This window comes from Akebia trifoliata, chromosome 3 (assembly GCF_017979445.1).
Source record: "Akebia trifoliata isolate Shusen 1 chromosome 3, ASM1797944v1, whole genome shotgun sequence".
In the NCBI taxonomy this organism is placed as follows: Eukaryota; Viridiplantae; Streptophyta; class Magnoliopsida; order Ranunculales; family Lardizabalaceae; genus Akebia; species Akebia trifoliata.
In genome coordinates, this window is record NC_141377.1 from 44,930,882 (window position 1) to 44,948,133 (window position 17,252).

At 34.1% G+C, this 17,252-nt stretch overlaps 1 protein-coding gene across 2 annotated transcripts; it reads right to left on the minus strand.

The window, feature by feature from the left end:
• Nucleotides 1-7,010: 7,010 nt before the first annotated feature.
• LOC147407283 (putative E3 ubiquitin-protein ligase ARI1) lies at nucleotides 7,011-13,737 on the minus strand. 2 transcript variants are annotated; one of them, XM_086435769.1, is made up of 7 exons: nucleotides 13,241-13,736; nucleotides 12,254-12,286; nucleotides 11,887-12,160; nucleotides 8,665-9,145; nucleotides 7,481-8,026; nucleotides 7,246-7,409; nucleotides 7,011-7,149 (listed from the first exon to the last, which is right to left on the minus strand). In XM_086435769.1, the coding sequence occupies exons 1-7, from the start codon at nucleotides 13,361-13,363 to the stop codon at nucleotides 7,145-7,147; spliced, it is 1,626 nt and encodes a 541-aa protein (XP_086291895.1). In that variant the 5' UTR covers nucleotides 13,364-13,736; the 3' UTR covers nucleotides 7,011-7,144. The 2 variants fall into 2 exon arrangements, with proteins under 2 accessions (XP_086291895.1, XP_086291894.1); XM_086435768.1 differs by lacking the exon at nucleotides 7,011-7,149 and having other exon boundaries at nucleotides 7,160-7,409; nucleotides 13,241-13,737.
• Nucleotides 13,738-17,252: the final 3,515 nt, after the last annotated feature.

Genomic DNA, 17,252 nt, shown 5'->3' on the forward strand with positions numbered 1-17,252 from the left:
CCTTGTTCACAATTCGGAATACGGCAAGAGTTCGATCCTATAAAAATTCGAGTTCTATTCGATCTTGAAGGAAAAAATCCGGTCAAACATTCGCTAAATGCAAACATGTGGCATATGATTTATGCGTGTATTATTCTTCACCCATCAAAAATTCACTTTCATCAAATAAGAAAATTCAAAATCTAAATAAATAAAATGAACACACATACATAGGTAGAATTAATTCTTTTCAAATAATACCATTGATAAAAAATATGAAAAAATATAAATTATTGAATAAATTAACAAATTAATTAAGCAAGTTCCACCTTTGTATCATAGATTGAATTCATATACATATCATTAATTTCAAAAATATAATTTGATTATCAACATCCTTCCACATTGTAAATGCATAAAATCTATATACAAATAAGACATATTCAAATTTCAAGAATCTTACTTTTTAATTAAAACAAGTGAGAAAATTATGAAGAAAATTTTCAAATCCCAAGTCTAGTATCAAGCCAAGATGTATCATGACTACTACCATTGATATTTGTGCTTTCAGAGGTACCCTCCATGTTCACAAGTTGAAGCACTAAAAGGTTGGCTCAATATGCAAAGAGTAATCTTCTTAAGAATAGGAATCATGCTTCCATGTGCTTCCCACCATCATATTAACATCATATTATACATATTAAATATTAAAATAAGAAAAAAACTTACGAGGGTATGCAGTTTTCATCTGACTCAATGAAAGGTAACGGAACATATTTCGATGCCTTCCATCAGAAATCAACAATTGATCTCCAAACTCTTTCCTCGACAATGAGCATCTTACTTCCAAGAAATAATAGACCATCTCTCACATCAGGTTGATCAAATACAACCTTCTTATCATATATGAAAGTAGGATTGAGATAAACTACAACCACATGTAATACAATTTTACAATACTCTCTCTTTCGCACGTACTTCTTTGCATCTTTGAGAGTTTTAACTAGAATTAGAAAGATAAACCGATTAACATGGTTTAGAATGATTTATTTATATATATTTAAATGAAAAAAGTTATTATTTTTTTAACAAAATAAGAGAGATTAGAAGTTGTTTAGCCCCAAAATTATATTTTATTTATATAATAAAGAGATCACCCTTACAAAAAAATCAACTCATTTTAGAACTTCTAACCCCATCAAAGAAGAATCTTGGACCATCAATTCCTACCATTAACCACTTATGACGAGACTAGAAGTTCTAAAATGGACTGATTTTTTGTGAGGAGGATGTCCACGTCTCAAAATTTCTAACTTATATAGGACAAATGATTGTCTGTCAGATTATTACATGATCCCAACCACATATATATATATAGGGTCCCGTTCGTCACCCAACCATAGAGATCATCCTTACCAAAAATCAGCTTATTCCAAAAGTTCTAACCCCATCACAAATGGTTTACAAAAAATGGACGGTCCACGATTTTTCAACTTGTAAACATGAGATTAGAAGTTCTGGAATGGGCCGATTTTTTTTTAGGATGATCTTCTAATCGTAGAGATCATCTTCACCAAAAATGAGGCCATTTCAAAACTTCTAACCCATGTAGGACAAAACATGTTGGACAAATTGTTGGGTAAATGGTTGGGCGTTGAACATTTCCCATATATATATATATATAAGGTTGAGTTCTGTAGACTCAAGATATAACACATGAACTTGACCATTTAAACACAGCATCCAACAGTTGAAAATTATCCTTGAGATATGTATTATAAGGATACAAATGAAATCTCTCAACCATTGGATGTTGTGTTTTCACGGTCAAGATCATGTGTTATTTCTTGAGTCAATAGAACCCAACTTATTTGTATAGGATGTGTTATACATGGACCGAAGGACAGAGTGCCTCATTTGAGCCACTACCACGTTGGTTCAAATGACATATCACTCCTCCACAATTAATGGTTTAGAATCGGTCTGATCATTTTTCCTATAAAAAACAGTTTTTTTTATGAGAACCAAGACATTGGAAATGGACGGTTGCTGAACTCCTAGATTTAAAATTGGAATCCAAAAGTGAAAATAAGCCTTTTTCAAAATTGTTTGTTTAAAAAGTTCTTAAAATTTTATGCTCTGTAACCATGGTGGAGGCCATCTCTCTTTTCATTAGGAAAGATTCAACGTTTGGCTCTATTTCTTACGTTGTTGGGTTCTATTGTTCACATGTATATGCTTTCTTCACATTTGGTTCTTACCAATGCATTATTTGACATTATATTCAATGACTACATTTCAGGTTTTGGAGTATTGGGCTGGTAGGGGGCATGCTGCAGATTTTATACGCGTCTCTCTAAAGGAAATTATTTTGTACAATTAAAGATCAAATTTCACCATATATTGAAACCACGATTACATTTTTTTTTTTCAGTGTTGCTGTGATGACGAGCTTTCCCTGATGATAGTGGAGAGCGGAAAGATCTAGTGCTCCTTCAAAATATTGCAAGCTACTTCCTTCTTGCTTGTGGCAAGATTAGACTGTTTAGTCCCACATTAGACTCTCATTGCCTTGTCTCTCTCCTTATAAGGATCTGGAGGTAATCTTTTTTACATCCTTTGTTTCAGAGGGTGTGCATGCTTTAGACAGTCTAGAGTTTGCTACCCTCTTTTTTGATTTGCTTGTTTTGACTTTATTTCATCAATAATGAGTAATTGAGTATGGTTTGGAGATTTTTGTTTGTTTGTTTTGGATTGATATGTTTTGGAGATTGACAATACCAATAGCTTCTGCATTAGTTTCATGGATGATCGCACATGTATAGTCAACAGTTCCAATTTCAGAAATCCTTCTTACAGATGGACTACTATATTGCCTTTACATCCTCATTACTCTAATTGTGAAAAGTATCTTTTAACTTTTTTATTAGTAATGCCAAAAAAAATATAACATAAACCATAATATGAGGGGCAAAAGTTATGTTCAAAGGAGACCAATGGGAGGTAAACTTTGCTAGCTCAAAAGGTGGAAAGTGGGTTACATAATATTTTGCAAAGCATAGAAACTGAGTAAATCTTACCTTTGTATCTTGAACCTTCACACCATTTCTGTTCCATAGTAGCAAGGCATCCCCGGCAATACTTGTAGCCAGAAAAACCTACTCCTTGCACTACAACATTTCTTCAAGCGTAGTTTCCTCAAGAATTCCAATGCATGTGCTCCATGTCTTCACTAAAGACCTTGGAATTATTCTCTATCCGTAGTTCCCACTATGCAAACATTCCAAGAGAGAATTGTTGGCTTCATTGGTAAACCACATGTTCCTCGCACCCCTTCTTGCTTCTCTCCTTACCGCATGGTTTGCCTTAGAAATTTGGCCTTCTGAACAGTTGTCTTTTACTCTTAGCTTGCCGTTCCTCCACCGAAGTTGTCTTGGTGTTTTCTCTCTATCACTCTGAGCAAGGCTTACGTCTGTTCTTTAAAACCCTCTTCTATTAAATCGTCTTTGCTCCCGTATCTACCTCCTCCAGATCTCTCATAAGCCACGATTTCACTCTATATCTGCTATTCTCCATAAAAACTAAACCATGAAAAGCAAATCTCCAAAATCAAGCTTGAGATCTCAACGATGGAGTTCCCATGTGTTTCTCAACCATTGGACCTCAATCATAATGCTTTTGGAAATTTTGGGCATGATAGCATAAGGAATACACAGCATGTACCAGTACCATTCTTAATTTTTTATACTGCTTTTCAAAAAGAAAACATCATTTTGTATGACTATTTTATGCCCAAATCTTCTAGAGTAACTTTTTCTATTTTGTTTCAACCACTTTGTTTATTAACTTTCTTCTCGTTATATTAACTTTCTTTTCAACGAAAAGAATAAGTTTTCAAGTGGTCCCGCTTCAAATAAATTGTGAGATCCACTTAAATCGTAGTTCAAATAGACCCTCTCGATCATAAAAATCTGGAAAAAAAACTGCAGATTTTTTCCAACACATGTCGGTCTCAGTTATCCAGTAATCTCAATTGCACCACTTCCGATGGTGGTCGCAGATAACAAACCATCTCTCTTTTCTTCCCAAAATAGACCTGTCAAGGTCTGTAAAGATGATTTTGTGTTACCTCTATCAACTCTACTTTGCAGACCTAATGAAATGCTCCTTTCGTTGTCTGATAGCACCGGTGTGGTACTGCCAAAACTCCTCCAATGATCAAGTTAGATTTACAAAAGAAAATATTGTTGAATGCTCTCTTTCTTGTGTCGTGGGAGATCGGAAAGAGAAGAACCCTTATTCTCTCGATCTTTCTCCCTTTTATAGGGTTCTCCCCAGAATCGGAACTCCTGTCTTGGTTCCTTACAATTCAGTATTCGATCATGGAAGATCCCATGATCTGTGGAATCACAATTGAATTGGAACTATTCCTCTTCTCGTTCCTAGATTCTTGGGATTTCTCTTTGATCTTTAGAAGTCAGATCCTCCAAATCCTTCCTATTTTCCCTTGCTCTGACATTAGAGCAGGAACTTAATCTTACCCTGAACTGTAGCTGAGCAGAACTGGGCTGATCTACGTACCACCTTCATAGAGTCCTGCCTGTTGTAGCTTTTATGATATTAGCCTTGACCCATCGATATTGATAGCAAATTTGACACACCAAACAACAAATATCTCTGACTCCCACATGGAGATGAGTCAAAAGGGCTGATTTTGGGTGAATGCGATCTCAGCATGGAGACCATCCCCATAAAAATATAAAAATTAAAAATAAATAAATAAATAATCAGATCTTTCAAAAATTTCTAACAATATCAAACATGGTTTTAAAGTTAATGGAAAATGGAACTTAGGAATGCTTAGGTAACAATATCAAACGAGGGGTATTTTATATATATATCAAATTCGCACTCTGATTTCTATTAAGTGCACCAACCACATTTAAAGAGAAGCTCAAACCTTATGTTCACGTTTTGTGTGTAGAAGACGAAGCGAGTAACTCATATTGCTGTTTCTTCAATCGATTTCTCTTTTCTAAAGTTTCCAAAATTAAGATTTTTAAAGATTATATCAAGGGTGCGTCGATTTTAGACACCGAAAATGACTCATTTCACCCACTTGGTGGTTAAGATGAAGAAGAAGATAAGAGGTGGCAAGTGAAATGGTGGTGGTGATGAGGAAGATGAGGGTGCTGGATGCGTGATCTAATCTGGTGAGACGGAAAAATCTCTCTAAATGTTACGCGTACCCACTTAAATTTTAAGTATATTCAAAATTTTCGGTGCTTAGTTGAGAAAGAAAACACAATGAGATGGTAAAAATAAATTTTATGAAAAAAATTGTTATGTGCCCACTTAATTGGAGCACAAACAATAATAAAAAAGAAGAAAATGTTTGAAAATAATTTCATTCGAGAGAGATCAGACTTCCTAAACCACCAATTCAGGATAATGAGTCTCCAATCTAATGAAGGACTCTTAATATTTGTTCTCTGAATAAATTTCATTCATACTACATAAAAATTAAATATATGATAAAATCCTAAAATAACTAAATAACTACCTATTATCTTTAAGTATTAACCCTCTCACAACACCCACAGTTCCGCAATCTTAACTACATTTAACAAAAGGGAGCATTCGGAGGTCCTAAAGAGAGTCAAACATTTTTCAAAACATGGGTTCGAAGCTTTGGAATGGGCTGATTTTTGGTGAGGATGATCTATACGGTGAAGAGATCATCCTCACCAAAAATTAATCATCCTCACAAAAAATCAGCTCATTTCGAAATTTCTAACCTTAGTTTACAAGTTGAAGAATCGTGGACCGTCCAATTTGTAAATCACTTTTTATGAGATCATCCTCACCAAAAATCAGCTCATTCCAAAACTTCTAACCCATGTTTTGAACAATGCTTGGCTCACTTTAGGGCCTCTCAACGTCACCCTTTAACAAATTATTTCATACATGTGATGCACTCTAAGTACATCACTCCTTACTCTTACATTTAAATAAGTATCAGAAATATTTTTCTTTTCCTTCTAAATATTTTTTAATGGTAAAAAATGACCTTTTTACCATACATAGGACAATATTGGTAGTCCACTTCATGCAAATCAATCAAAAGAAAATTTTTACCAATGTAACTTATCATGCGACTAAAACAATCTGCTTATGGTTTACTGTGAATAGTCATTAGAATTGGAAGAGGTCTTTAAAACTTGTTCATCAATCGCCCTTGGTAACCTATTAATCTTTGAATCCGCCTAGCCTTATTAAGGATTTCATACCCGCCTTGTGACATTCAAAACATGATCATATGACTTTGGATCGTAGAGGATAAAATTCTATGAATTTCAAAAAATAAAAAGTTAATTTTTCACCATTGAATTTTAATTTAAATTTTGGAGTCATGTGAAAGTTCCCATTTTAAAAATCTTGGATCAAACCTAAAAGAAATTGTATTTTTAAATAATTAAAATTTTTGGATATGAGTTATTTGATGAAATCTAGAGGGCCGTGGTGTTAGATTGTTATTTTGGTAATCCATATTAGCAAAATGCCCCTTAGTAAGACTTAAAATCTTTGCTAAGTTAGTAAGGAAATTGTTTCTCTTAATTCTTTTATTTTTCTGTTCTATCCCCTCTTTTTTTTTTCCTTTCAATCATTCCTAATCCACTCTGAATGAGTGGCCTGGAAATCAATTTTTCCCAAATCCCAATGTCATTGTCCCACAATTATCCCCACAGAAGCAGGTCGTCAAAAGGAACATTGTATTAGGCAACTCGTTGCATCAGAGCTTTATTAAAGGCACTATTGCTAGAGAATATACAAAAGATGCACAAAGGCTTGTACAAAATATGGAATTATTTTTCTCGTGAATCATCAGTCACCTGTTCCATTCTATCAAAGAGCAAAGTTGATCACCACCCATAAGTTAGAACTATACATTTGCAAACGTAGATGGAAGTCGGAACACTGCTAAATCACCTCGGGCGGTGAATTGAGATCACATAGGCCATCTCCTAAAGCTTCTATCTTAGCACGTTTTCGAGAAGAGCATCCTTTTCCAAAATTTGGAGAGGTAGAAGAGGACCGACCAGGTTCCATTATTCTTCCTATATATAAATATATATATCTTGCACCAGTTGAAATAATGCACCATTTAAACTATAATAGAAGAAGAGCTGTGAGTACTATGCAAGAAATGAAAAAAAAATCAAATAATGGGTTGGTTTAGCCAAGAAAAGTTTCAAAAACCAATACCATTTATGCTGGAATGTGACCACGAATAGCTGTCATTATTGTTGGTTTTGGCACTCGCAATGGGAAGTTCCAATGCCTTCTCAATACCCTTTGATGTGTAGGGAGCAATGTTGTGGATTGCTTGTTGGAGGGAACCCAACAAATCATTCTCAATGCATTCGTACCTGCACCATGAGTGATTTGTGAGAAACTGTTAATTGAGTTTGGTTAAAACCAATATGATAATTGAACTCACATCTTTTTACAGAGTTTATCAGTGATTGTGGACAGATTGATGACTTGCATCCTTAGTTCCATGACTTGATCAACGGAATACTGATCAAACGGCTCCTCTAAAACCTTAGAAAGTTTCTCTACATTTGCTTCAAGCTGCTGTTGCTGGTCCTCAAATAGGTGCTGTTTCAGTAAACTTCCCTCCTTAGTCATCTCATCCTTAAAGAGTTCCCCAAACATGTAATATGCAAAAGGATACGAATATGAGAGAACCCGCCTTGATCTAAAGAGTCTGTTGATTCCATTTGTTACCCAACTAAAATCTCTTAGAGAGGACTCCTTCCTTTCTGAAGTTGAGATCTTATCCTGAATCTTTTCTTTGAGTTTTGTTTCAAGCTCAAAAGAATCTGTGTGAGCTTTGTAGCGGTTGTGATAGTGCATGTAGCGATAAAGATCGTTCTTTGCATGTTGGGATTTCTTCTCTAGGTCTTCTTTGTACCGCCCACAACTGTGACCTTCAATTGATGTCCATGTGTGCGCTCGGCCAGTAGCTCCACCACACAACCAACTGCATCAAGATTAACTAAATCAAGAAGACCAGCTTTGAAACAACTGACATTTATGTGAAAAAAATAAAAAAAAAAATTTGCATCTAAGACATTCAGTTCATTGGCGGGATAGATGCAAAAGCTACACTTGCATCTAAAACATTCAGTGGTAGTAGAGTTTAAACAGCTCGACCCAAGTAGATAGATGCAAAAGCTTAAAACTACAGTGCAACTAAGACTATTAAAATAAAAAGGGTATTTTAGAACCCCCCCCCTTAAAAATTGGTGATATTAGGTTTACCCCCCTTGACCATAAGTCAATGTTGGGTTTTCTTGATGATTTAATGGCGAAATTTTGTTTTGGTTTTGTTTTTTTTCCTTTCAAAATGTTCTTTAAATACTTATATTACCAAGTCAAAATTTCACTGTTAAATCTTCAAGAAGAAAAACGTTGACTTTCAAGAGGGGGGCAAACCTAATCTTGCATTTTGTAGGGGGGGAGGTGGGGTGTTTCTAAAATATCCACAATAACATCAAAGCCAAGGTATTAATTATGGAGCAGCATCAAGGTGCAAGGAAAATGGTCTGTCATAAGAATTAAGCAAAAAAAACTTGAACAACTGAAATAAGCAATAAGAAGGAGAGAGAGAATTCTCACCAGAATGATTGTCCACAGACACAGCTCACTAGGTTGCAACCACCATTCTTTTCAACAGGTTTGTGACACTTTGGGCAAGGCTTAGTGTTGACGGTTATCCAATTAACTGTCTCTGATTCATCACGACACTTCTTGCTCCAAAGCCGCCACATCAGGCAAGAACAAGGTGAGTGTGCTTCTGACGAGCAACTGAAGCAGAATTGTAAACCACATGCACATTCCACCTCACAATATTTATCGTTTTCAACACGAATTGCATTTCCACAATTGGGAACACTTGGGCACCATTTAACCATTTTATTGTCTTCGATATAAGACTCTAGAAGGAAACGTTCGAAGCGTTCAGCAAGATCAGAATTCCTTGCACCTACCAGATTTCTGATTATAGCTTCATCACATATAGCATTGCATCTGTGCGCCATGCATCTAATGCGCCTACTTTGCCCTTCATTAATTTTGACGATAAAATGCTCCGTCCAACCTAAACACAGATGCAAATATACAAATGAACCATCAATTTGTATGAAATGGAAGAAAAAAAAAAGTTTGAATATTTTTGTGGGGACTGAAATGCAGGTACTTTCCCTCAGTTTTAAATGAAACTCCTAGTATTAGATAATAAAAGGAAATACCTAAAGCCACCACTTATTAGAACACCACTTCACAATGGCCTATTTGAACACAAAATAATGTCACAAAAATTCAATTTGTATAAAATGAGTGTGTTTCTCTTGATTTTATGAGGTAGGAGGTCTGCTTAAATCCTTGGACTCCCGGAGATTCAGGTAATTTAATTAAGGATGGAAATGGAGACGTTCCTTAAGAGGTAGACCTCTCTCTCTCTCTCTCTCTATAAAACACAACGATAATCTTCCCAATGTTTATCCCTCCCCTCCCTCCAATAACTCTCTCTCATCCATCTATCTATATAATAAAACACAATGGTTATCTTCCCAACATGGTTTCAAAACTCAGTTAGACGTCTCATTTCGTCCATGGATGAGACAAACCATTTAACTGGGTTTATAATGATTAATTTATATAATTCTAATTTTTTTTCATAAAATAAGGTAGATTAGAAAATGTTTAGTCATAAAATCATGTTTTATTTATATAATAATTTTTTAATTTCTAAAAAATTAATTATTTTAATCAAAATCTACAAAATCCCGGTCGACTCAGTCCAATTTTACCGACTTAGACGATATTTTCAAAATATCGTCCGAGTCATCTCATTTATCTTGCGAGGTGGTGTGCAAGGCTGAGACACCGTGTACATCCTTATCATTGCTGAACGATACCGAGATGACTCAAAGAGGGGATTCAATCGCACATGCATCTCGAGGATAACTTTCAACTTTATTCCCTTTTTTCTCTTTTCCCCTTTCTAAGAATACCCTTTCAATTTTATATATATTGTCTTTCCACTTCTTTCCTTATTCAATAATACGCCTCAAACACACATACATATAAAGAGAGTGAAACTCTATGTTAATTGAATTTTTTCTAAAGAAATTCTACCTGTCATCCGTAACTTTAGTGTCGAAGTGTCTTTCGTGGGTCCCCACCATCAAAATATTGAAGGAACAAATGAGAAGATCTTGTTCAAAACTTGTGTCACAAATCTCGAGGTGTGTGGAGTTGTCCAACAAATCTCCTCACAAACCATTATCCTTCTAGATTTCTATGACTTAGCTTCCAATTGTTAAGTCAACCAAAGCACAAGCGGTTGGTGGAGGGCCAACTTTGATTTTAAGCCTTTTGTTACTTGGGCTTATGGCAAACACCCAAATTAAGAAAAATCTTTGACAAAAGATTGATTTATTTTCTTATGGTAACCCTTTCTTGATCGTTGCTTTGAGGGATTGGTTTGTTTGATCCAAAAATTTTGGATGAAGATCCCTTGACCCCTTTATTTGATTTTTGTAGGCATGAGGATGAGCTAGTAATGGTTATATCCAGGTAGGGATGATTAAATCCATGACTCTCAATGGGTAATTGGTCTATTTCTATTGAGATAGGGGCTTCGTGGAAGAAAATTGTCCTTACTCAATTGGACATCCTTGATCATGGGATTTTGAGTATTTGAGTCCTAGACAAGTCTGATTGGCATGGGTTTTGGGGAACAAGCTTTGGATGGCACCTTTGTGACAATCCTTTTAGGACTTCACAAAATTTTGAAGCCCACACAACTCATAACAATATTTTAGAAAGAATGAGGCACAAATGATGCCTTTGTGAAAGGAGTGAACCTCATGGCAGTACGAGAACTAAGACACAATCTTTTGTGAGAATATGTGCAAAACTATTTTCATAAAAACATACTATATTAAAAAAAAATGAATCAACTATACAAATAAAGAAGGAAAATAGGAGAGTAAACTTTTTAGCACACTCCATTTTTAGGATTTATCTTAAAGGTTGATAGTTTTGAACAAAGACCTAATATAGTTATTGTCATCAATATTCAACAGTTACATAGTATAGAAGATATACATACCAAGAAAAAAAAAGATAAACAGAAGTCTTCAAATTCGGGCACCGATAAATTCATAGATAAAGAGAAGACCATAAATCAAGTCTTCAAAAAAATATCAAAGATAACAATTTAATAACCTATCATGAATCAACAATAATCCATGGAACTTAATTCAGCATACCAAGCAACCATGTCCCATACTCTATAATTAGTTACAAAGATCTTCGATGTACTTGGTAAGAGAATACGGGAAATGAGTTTACAATAGCTTACCTTAGAAGCTGAATACAACTTTGATTCATCATTTTTATCTAAATTGTTTTGTGATAATAAATGTGTAGGCAGAGACAGAACAATTATCAAATGATAAATGAGAACGATGAACAAAAATCCTCCAAAATGAGAAAACTAAGGAAATGTCAAAATATGGTAGAGGGTGACATAAATCACTTTCTTTTAGATCATTTTTATATTCAACGGTAATCAGGATGAAGAATAGAGAATTTTTTAGGGGAAAAAAAAAGTGTATGGCCATTTTACTGTAGACAGTTGAGGCAAGCCTTGCACACTTCACAGTTCGTGCCTAAAGGTAAGGTCAACTGGCTTGAGGCTTAAGCAATGAGGCAAAAAATCTGAAACAATACTCGACAAATTCTCTAATATCTATAAAGTGAAACGACTGTTAAGAAAGTGATTTTGCTACGATGGTGGAAGAGATCATAATCAGCTAGTTGAATGCTTACAATTGTTGCAAAAGCAGTGGCCGCAGTCCATTGTTGTAACCTCAGAGGAAGAAACATCCTCCATGCAAATATTGCATGTAATTGAGGAAGGAAACGGAGAAATATTTTTACACTCAACAACTGTCACACCTGCTTCGGCAAACAAACGTTCTTTTCCTCTCTCTACGAGCACTGCAAGCAACTTGTCAACATCCCAACAATAATGAATGAGTAGAGTCCGTGCATGCTGTTCGTTCAACGTTAGCAAATCCATTACCCTTCGCAAATCTTCCCTCTGCAAGCATTGAAACAGCACTTAATTCTAGTCAATCTAGCAAGAAAAATGGATCAGGGCAACAAAAAATTAAAGAGATTCTTTAATTTTTACCTGTGCTGCTAAAAGTGATTCTTTTGTAATTACCTGCAAAAGGATCAAAGGATAAGAATGCAATTGTCTAGAACAAGATGGAAACCCCAAAATCATATAAAATGAAATCAACTCAATTCACCATCTCCTTCGCTCTTAAATTGAGCTAACAAAGCATTAAATGGATACTAAACAAGCCAAAACCATACAATCTAAAAACCCTTAATATGATCTATCTCTAAAAACAAGAGTATGATTTCTATAATACTGATTAGAAACACCGATTTTACAGAGTTGTCACGAAAGAATTATACCTACCCCCCCCCCCCCCCCCCCCCCCCACACACACACACACAAAATATACAAATTTTTGCATGAAATATGTCCAATGCAATTGGATTACAATAGGTCTTTGCCTGTATGATCTAAATAGTAGAAAAATGGCTAAAAAGGGAGCGAAACCTTCAGCTAATTATAGATACCTAAATTTCAGTGTTTTGTGTAATTTTTTTTGCTCAGAAATAGTTATTAAACACTAAAAAAAAACTATTATTAAACACTAACAATTGCTGTTTATTTTTATCATTCTTGAATTTTGATGATCATTAATTCCTAGTAGCAAGAATTATACCCCTAAAAAAAACTAGAAATCGTTGCATGAAATATATCCAATGCAATTGGATTACAGTTAGGTCTTTGCCTGTATGATCTAAATAGTAGAAAAACAGCTAATTATAGATACCTAAATTTCAGTGTTTTGTGTAATTTTTTTTTTTTTTTTGATCGGAAATAGTTATTAATCAATAATAATACATAATTCAACAATTCGACTACCACAAAACCTAGAAATTAATGATCATCGAAATTCAAGGAAAGAAAAGAAGCAAAACAAACAAATTGAATCAAATTCATAGAAAAATGCGGTTTTCAATCGAAACAAAAACTGAAAGAGGAAACCGTTCCAATACAATTTGCTTTCGAACAAAATAACTTCAGTCTCTCACTCACCTTACTAGACGGACTATTTTGAGGGAACCATTGAATATCATCATCTTCGTTCTCGAACACATCCAGCGAATCTTCTCGATCAGAGTAATAATCTTCCTCATCGCTGCTCGTGTAATCCCCCATGGATTGATCGTTATGACAGATAAACAGATAGAGAGAGAGGATCCCTTGAAGATTAACGATTCGATCGAAATGGAGATCGTGTTGGATTCCACTAAGAAGAAGTGAGAGAAAGCTTGGAGACGAAGCAAAAGGAAAGAAACAAAGGTAGAGAGAAACCGAAAAGGGCACGTTAGGTTGCTTCGGCGGAGAAGATTTAAGAACAGAAATACAAATTCAGAGGAGATGAATTAACTCGTTTTACTCAAAACTCAAAAAGTGGAGTAGAAGAGTATAGAAAATTTTCGCCTTCTTATAAGATCTCCATATGTGTATGGCTATAACTCTTAAATTCAGATTAAGTTTGGATTGTACTCTCTCTAAAACAATAATAATAATAGCACTAGGAAACTAACTAGTGAGGATTCAAGTTATTTCGGACGAAACCATTTATTACAATTAGTCATGAGAACTGGTATTGGCACCCCAACTTTTACTTATTACATTTCAATTAAAATAAAGAAAATAAATGAATGATTGATAATAAGTAAAAGTTGGGGAATAGATACTCTCTAATTTTATTTTTTGGTTAGATTTTTTTATTTTTTTAAGTTTAGGATCTTATATGAGCCTAATCATTACGATAAAGAATTATTGAAATTGTTTGAATTGAATGTTATCAAGTTTTGTAAGGTTGAGATTATAGTTTGAACCAAACCTTTTTAACGTGTGAAGAGTATGATTTAATCTTTGGGTTGTGATAACTAATTTAAGAAATTGGAGTGTAATAAGTAAATGTTGGGGTATCAATAGTAACTCTCTTATTCATTCATATATATATTTTATATGAATGAATAACTATAATTTTTTATTATATAAAAAATTATATTAGAAGATATTTAGTCATAAAATCATATAATTGTTTAGATAATGTGTATTTGATTTTTTTTTTTAAATTAATTATTTTAACTAAAATATATAAAATCCAAGTTGACTCGATCGAGTTTTACTGAGTCAGATGAGATTTTCAAAATCTCATCTAAGTCATCTCATTTATCTTGCGAGATTCTTTCTCACAATTGAGACATCATGTTTATCCATCTCATTGAATCATCTCGATCTTGGACAAAATTCAGAACTATGCTAACTAAGGCCATTCTATTTGCACTAGGGGTGTCAATGGGTTGATTCCACATATATTAAAAAATGGAACATAAATAAAATTCGGTTCTGGTTCTTATTAGTTTCAATTTCATTATGAGATCCTTGGACTAAAAATCGATCCTATAAATACATGGGGTCCCGTTTAGCAACAAACATTTTGGCAAAACATTTTTCAAAACATGGGTTAGAGGTTTTGGAATGAGCTGAGTTTTGGTGAGGATGATCTCTACGGTGAGGAGATCATCCTCACCAAAAATCAGCCCATTCCAAAACTTCTAGCCCCAGTTTGCAAGTTGAAAAATTGTGGACCGTCCATTTTTTTTAAACCATTTTTGACGGGGTTAGAAGTTTTGGAATGGGCTGATTTTTGGTGATGATGATCTCCTCACCGTAGAGATCATCCTCACAAAAAATCAGCCCATTCCAAAGCCTCTAACCCATGTTTTGAAAAATGTTTTGCCAAAATGTTTGTCAAAATGTTTGTTGCTGAACATTTCCCATACATGATATCCATCAGGTACCCTTTTGTGGTAGTCACTTTTGTCCCAACCTAAGATTGTGACACTTACCCCCAAAATTTTTATTATTCTCACGAAATAAGGTAAGATCCAAACTCGTCTATGACCTAAGCCTGAGCTCTTATTGACTTAAACTCGAGCTCGTATATGATCCTTAGCTCATATTTGACATAGACTTGAGCTCGTATATGATCCCTAGTTCATATTTGACCTGGACCCGAGCTTGTATTTGACTTAAGCCCAATTTCATATCTGATCCCTAGTTTGTATCTCAATTCAAGTATATTCGCCCACTTTAAGTAAGATACAAAAATATCTGAATAAAACTGATGGGATACCGTATGCTAGAGATATTTTACTTTATATTTAATAAACTGCAACACTTATACATCAAGTTCAATCCTACTAACAAGTGATGAGTTCATCTCTCAAAACAATCAAGTATACCTCAGTTCAATAACTCATCTAAACACCTGGATCAACATTATGGTGAGACATTTCTCTAGATTTTGTCTATAAAAATCAAACTACCAAGTTGAATGAAGGGTTAGAAGTGGGTGAGTTCAAAATTGGTTGACTAAAAGTCTACGAGTAAAAAAATTGCTTTACAAGTTCACTGTATATCTTCTCATTTATTTGTTTTCTTTAATCGAAGTACTAACAAGATCATTAGAGGAACGTTGACAAACCTCACACTGAGGTCTTCAACCTTTTTCAATAGTTTTCAACCATTATGACCAGGAGAAAGTTATTTGAAAGAAGCTTGATCGAAATCAACAATAAAATCAAGATCATCAACACCATCCAAAAGAAGTTACATCTCGAGGAGTGGAAGGGCCTAAAAACCTCTCCACACCTTTGTTACCCACTAAGATAGATAGTAAATTTTTTAATGAGAAAAAAAATGAATAAATTATATAATAGGTAATTATTTATAAATGTAATAATTTAAATAAGGAGTTCTAAAGTGCGCCCCTTTTAAAACAACTTGGCTTCATTCTTCAAATGAATAAAAAAACTTGGAAAGAATATTGTCATGCCCCAAAACCTTTCATTGATCCCTATGATTTTGTGATAGGTCACGAGTGTGAGATATTAAAATCTCATATAAAAACTTGATACATATAACTAACTTGACAACTATTCAATTTTATCATAACAATAACGGAAGCAACTCAACACTATATATAAAAGTGCATATATTGACATCTCAAAAATAAAGGATCATATATTTATCCGAAAATTCAAGTAAAATATTATCTACTCTTCATGTCTGACACGTACAACAAAAAGAGTAACGATAGCTATATTACAAATATATACAATTATAACGAAAAGATGATTAGTAACCTCTCATCATACTAATCACTCATACTTAACAAAACTCTAGATCGACATCACCACAATATCTCCCTCTTCTGGCATCTCCGAAACAAGCTTCTCATGAATCTCTGATTCAGGGATATCTAAAACTAGTGATTGGAAATGAGGTGAGTAATGGGAATTACCCAATATAAAAAACTTATATTTCTATAATATAGTCATGGTATGTTTGAGTAATCATCTAAACAATTGTAAATCATGTAGGTTTTCAATGAATGTTACTAGGTTATCATAATCATGGTCAAGATATCAACCAACTAAAATTATCAATATAAATATCAAATAAATCTTTCGACATCAATATACAATAAGGATAACATGACAGTCTAAAAAATAAGGAATATGTTTGACTCTATGATTGATCATAGCCTATCATACCATCCTAAACTGTTACAACTGTCATTTTTCTTTTTTTTACAAACAATACCACCATTAGAAAAAGAAGGAATTATCCTAAATCTCGATAGTGATGTTATTCTTCAGTGCATCCTATACTACAAGAAAGAATAAGTACCACTATTGCTATCCTAGCTTAATTTGTCACTCTAAAACCACAAGTTAATTTTGTAGGAATTCTTAAATTCTTTAATGATGTGTAAACAAGTATCTAATAGATATACTAGCTTCATGTTTTCTTTTGAAAATATAAACATACAAGATATGTGTGATACTCTCGGATGTCTCACGTACATGCATATACGACTTACGTGGCAATGCCCTCAGTATATAGTAAAAAATAAATAAACATACAATTAAGTCTTACATGGCTGCGCCAATGCATAGTTAATCTGCCTCACAAAGTGACCTATATGACAACGCCATTGCATTGACACTCAAATTGGTATTCA